Source organism: Octopus bimaculoides, chromosome 3, assembly GCF_001194135.2.
Source record: "Octopus bimaculoides isolate UCB-OBI-ISO-001 chromosome 3, ASM119413v2, whole genome shotgun sequence".
Lineage (NCBI taxonomy): Eukaryota > Metazoa > Mollusca > Cephalopoda > Octopoda > Octopodidae > Octopus > Octopus bimaculoides.
Window position 1 is genome coordinate 125,830,649 of NC_068983.1, and position 5,747 is coordinate 125,836,395.

Below are 5,747 nucleotides of genomic sequence, written 5' to 3' on the forward strand. Positions count from 1 at the left end.
CTGGTGTGTTTACGTCCTCGTAACTTAGCGGTTCGGTAAAATAGAGCGATACAATAACTACTAGGCTTACAATAAATAAGTCCTGGGGACGATTTGCTCGACTAAAGGCGGTGCTCCAGCATGGCCACAGTCAAATGACTGAAACACGTAAAGAGAGTATGTTCGGTAAGTATGGGTCCAATCCACGTCTAAGCTAATGAAATCCCTGGGAAATCCTCTCATCTCAGAATTTCATAGTTCATGAAGACTGAAGCCCAATGAAATCCAAACCTGTTGTTGACAATAATAAAAGAAATGTTTCCTACATGTCATTGAAGCGTTCAAAGATATTCATATGGGTAATGAAAACGACTAAACTAATGTGAATGACAATAGTGGAAAAAAAAAAAAAAATGAAATGCTGGGAAAATGGTACTGAAAATAGGCTAACATTTAACCTAGAATTTTCGTAACTATTATTCTATAGACATTGTACATACTTTCTGAACATACTTACATGAAACTATGATCACTACAGAAATATTTGCAGAGTTTTATTATTATTCTATAGACATTGTACACATTTTTATTATTATTCTATAGACGTTGTACACATTTTTATTATTATTCTATAGACATTGTACATACTTTCTGTGCATACTTACATGAATCTAAGATCACTACAGAAATATTTGCAGAGTTTGTGATGTTATAATAATGAGTTTATATAGCACAGCGTTTTGGATATTAAAACTACCATCTTTTCCAGTTTAAATCCTTCTGGTGTTTTTTGTTTGTATTGCTGTATAAGATTCTGGCTGTACTTTTGGAAAACTAAAATTCTAAATTTCCTCTTTATCGATGTTTCCTAACTTCCACTGTATAATCAGGATAAAAAGTGGTGTTATCTTCTATACTTCCGCTTCTGGAAAAGGCAAGATATATTCATGCAGATTGAACCGCCATATACTCAGACACGTATTTTGTCCATTACAATTCTTAACATAAACACCCACACACACACACACACACACGCGCGCATATACATATACACACAGATACACACACACACACAAACACACATACACGTACGTATATATAAAATAGACAGCCTCGCTTTACACAAGAATAAATAATGTAAATTCATCTATTTAGTATCACTGAAAGAAAAATTGCTCCTTATGCATTTACTGATTTACAGATCCTAAATCATAATATTTATACATTCATATCAATACTATAATATTGCGAAATACATGTTTTCTGTTCAGTGTTACATTCCACGTCTTTTCTTTGCTGACGCAAATATATTTCATCTACTTATAGCCTTATAATATAGCTCTGTGCTTTTTAAGTTTAGAAGGCTATGATGGGTTTATCTTTAGCAATTACTTAATTGGCATGTTTCTTAAGCCTGATTCGATAAGCTTTCCTCATAGCAATATAGTGTGTAATCACTCGTAAAAACTTTATGACTATCGAGAATCTGATATATCACTTCTCAACTTTCAGTTATTAATATTGTTGATATTTATATCCAACCTCAATTCTGTTATATATTGTATCTTAATAACTTCTGTATGATACTATATTTCAATGGTATTCGTATTTGGATTCTAAAACATCGTCCCAAATATTGATAATGTAAATATTCCACGGGATTCTTTTGCAATTTTACTTATTAAATAAAGCAAGTAAAAAATAGAAAAAAATGACATCAATCACTGTATTTATCAAAAACGAAGAGGAAATTTGTGAAACTGAGGTATCACTTTTCTTTGAAACATTTATAAGTGGCGCACTCAATAACGACTCCTTCGAGAATATTTTTCATGGCAATTTTAATATTTATGTAAAAAGCAAAACATCTTCGAAAATATTACATTAAATTACCTCAGTACTCTCCCTCCAACACCCCTTCATTATAGTACTAACTACTGCTACCTTCACCACCGACTACCTCCCAATCTGCCCGCTTGTGTATCTGTCTCACTGTCTACCTACCTAGCAACCTACCTACCTACCTACCTATCTACCTACCTACCTACCTCCCTACATACATACCTATCTATCTATCTATCTATCTATCTATCTATCTATCTATCTATCTATCTATCTATTTGTCTGTCTGTCTGTCTATCTATTTGGCTGTCTGTCTGTCAGTATGTCTGTCTATCTATCTATCTATCTATCTATCTATACATCCATCCATCCATCCATCCATTCATCCATCCATCTCTCTCTCTCTCTCTCTATCTATCTATCTAAACGCATACACACACAAATTTGGTTATGAGAGACGGAAGGTGGAAGATAGGAGAATTTTTATTGATCACTACAATTGTTTCGACCTATCTAACATCGAACTATCATGGGTAAGATACTTAACAACTGGTTTAGGAGCATCCGACGATGCAGATATGTCTCTTCGGTTGATAAATAGATATTACACGTTAGAATAACAGTTCGGCAATGTGTCTTCTCATATTATGTAAAGAAAAGCAGCAAATTAAAGGATGTAGCTTTATGTATACAGAAGGTCATTTATAAAATAACAACAGATGCCAAAAATGTTTTGCATATATGTGTAAGTAGCACTCACTCGCTGTCCCTTTCTGTTTCTCTCTGTCTCTTACACACAATATCTTTAATATACACGTGCATAAATACATGTACATACATCTTTTTTGGATGTATGTGTGCGTGTGCTTTTGAGAGGGTGACTCTATTTCTTCATTACATATAGAAAAATGTAAGTCTTTTAATGTAATTTATTTGGTTGTAGCTTATTTCAATACAATATTTATATGCACATTTTCATAAATGTTTGTCTGAGTAGAAATCTACGCATCCGTGAAACATCGGCGAAAATTAATCGATAGAAGCAAATCAAAATGTTGCCCGAAACTGACCTCAAAATTGTGTGACCCGATAGACACAGACACACCCGTACCCACCTACAACCCCCTCAAACAGAGAAACTCTCTCTCTCTCTCATATATATATATATATATATATATATATATATATATAGATAGATAGATATAGATATAGATAGATAGATAGATAGATAGATAGATATGTGATATTACAAGTTAAAAAGCGACACTAGTAATGTAAACGGCAACGACCGCAAATACATAATCTCTGTGCTTTGCTAATTCGCACGAATTTGCACGGGAGGGTGATTAAGGAAACTCGTAATATTTCGCCAGTATTGAGGCTTATGAAGACCACGTACTTGGATCGAACCTTAGACGAAGTAAATACCCGGTCTATGCATATAAAGATATAATGTCAAAATTTTGGTTCAATCCGAGGCGAGTGGTCTTGCCTGTTCTATGATTTGCAGGTATTTGAACACCCACCGCTATTAGAATGTTTCCCTTAGCGATATCCCGCAGAAAAACCGGTGATTAGACAAAACACTGTGCATGTGCGATTAATGATATCAACATTACTAGCGCTACTCTATTCTATAATTTAATTTACTTACTCATGTGCATTGCCATAGCGCATCCCGAAATAGAATTTGAACTCTTCCTAAGTATTCATAAACTAAACTATCAGTGTGTCTTCTGTTCAATCCAAGTATATGATATTGATAAGACCCAGTGAAATATCAGTACCCAGCGCCCTTGTTTCGATGAAAGTCGAGTTGTTTCGCTTGGTCTATGACTTTCAAGCCTTTTAACACCCAACACTATTATAGAGTTTCCCTTACCGTTATCCCGCCGAAAATTGGGTGAATTAACAAAATACATATATTATATATGTGCGATCGATAATATTAACATTACTAGTGCTGCTTTTAATTCTTAATTTAACACTTACATACACACACACACACACACACACACACACACACACATGTACTTGCGTGGATGTGTGTGTTTGTGTGTTGCTTTCGTTTTTCTATCGCTTGCAATTTTTACAAATTGATCTGTGTTCTCAGCATCTTACATTTTTCTTTTTGTATTATCTACAGTTTATGATTTTATGTGAAATATGACCGACCAATACTTTTTTTTTCTTTTTCAGGAATCACAGGACCTATTGTAATCCAGCTATATAAGAACACCAAAATATTAAGTTAATATACAAACACACACAGAAACACACACACTCACACACACAGACACACACACACATATGCATATATATATACCACCATATGCACATATACACACATATATATGACTATATATGTGTGTATATGTATATATGTGTACATACAGAAATCATAGATATATATACATGAAATATTAAAAATGGCAAGTAATCGCATTCTACCAAACTGTACACAAATCGCAATGCAGAATGCTACTGCAACAGAGGAAGCCGAAGAGAGAGAATACAGTGAATTTTATACGCAATCGCAATTTATTACTGGTCTTATACTTTATCCTATATTTTGCATTCCAGGAATAATTGGCAATGCACTAACAATAATTGTATTGACACAAAAGACGATGCGAACCTCGACAAATGCATTCCTAAGTGCGTTGGCAATTTCAGACATGATTAAATTGATGAATGATTTAATGTACTTTATAGTTCTTCTTATTTCACGATCCTATCCGACAATAGGCAAAACAGCATTTGGCTATATTTATCCGTACGCTCATTTTATATTCAACCTTGCAGCCTGTGTTTCGTCATGGCTGATCGTATCAGTTGCAGCTGAAAGATATCTAATGGTATGTCATGCGGCACAAGCTAAAACCTTATGTACCCGAAGGATCGCAATTATTGTCAGTGCTGTTATTTACACATGCATGACTATTCTTGCCATACCGTCAGCTATAAGATATAAAACTGTATCCTGCTTTGATTATAATCAAAACAAAACGGTTTATGACATACACGTAACTGAATTATGGATGAACGAGAATTTCGAGACAGCTTACAATTGGATACAAAATTTACTAAGATCTGTAATTCCCTTTTTGGTGCTAATCATACTTAATACTTATATAATTAACGCTCTTCGAAAAACGCGAGCCAATCGAAGATTTTCAGCAAGAAACAGAATCACGTTCATGTTAATTATGGTTATTGTTGTTTTTGTAGTTTGTATCACACCGGACGCTATCATGTCAGCATGCTTCGGCTTAGGTTATTATGACGAAAATCTACTCGTCAAAGGTATTCGAGAATTCACAGATACACTTTTAGCTGTGAATGCTGCATTAAATTTTGTACTCTACTGTTTGTTTAACAAAGTGTTTCGTGAGCATTTCCGAACGATATTTTGTCATCGTTTAGGTGGTCGACGTATTACAATGGAACCTGATGAAAGTGAATATAGGCGGTTATCAGATCAAAAAAATAACCTGTCTATAGCAACAAAGCTAACAATTCAAAAAACAGCTACGACACACGTTTGAAAACATATCTGACTGGTTGTGAGCATAAAGATTTTTGACAATGTGTACGGAAATATCAAAAATGTGTAAATGTGTATAAATATCTTGGTGACACAATTCCTAAAACACTGTACATTTAACTCCCATTTTAATTTCATCATTTTAACTCACATTTAAGAGAAAAAAAATGTTTACTGAAGCTAAGTTAAGTATGGATAAAACTATTTGTACCACTTGGGTTTAAAAACGTTATTAGAACACATTTTTTTTCAGAAAGACGACTTCGAATAAAGGCACATGGTACTTCAGGATTGGTTCCATAGACAAAATCGACATAAATATATGCATAAACGCACATATATGATATATAAACATCACTTATATTACATTGATATATAT

The 5,747-nt window shown here is 33.8% G+C and overlaps 1 protein-coding gene across 2 annotated transcripts in view; it reads left to right on the forward strand.

The window, feature by feature from the left end:
* Positions 1–5,714, forward strand: part of LOC106875338 (FMRFamide receptor-like) — a 558,102-nt gene extending 552,388 nt beyond the window's left edge. For both annotated transcript variants that reach the window (XM_052966544.1, XM_052966543.1), the window contains one exon: positions 4,021–5,714. In XM_052966544.1, the coding sequence (XP_052822504.1) occupies positions 4,251–5,369 (1,119 nt within the window). In that variant the 5' untranslated portion in view covers positions 4,021–4,250 and the 3' untranslated portion in view covers positions 5,370–5,714. The remainder of the gene's footprint in view (positions 1–4,020) is intronic.
* The last annotated feature ends 33 nt before the right edge of the window (positions 5,715–5,747 follow it).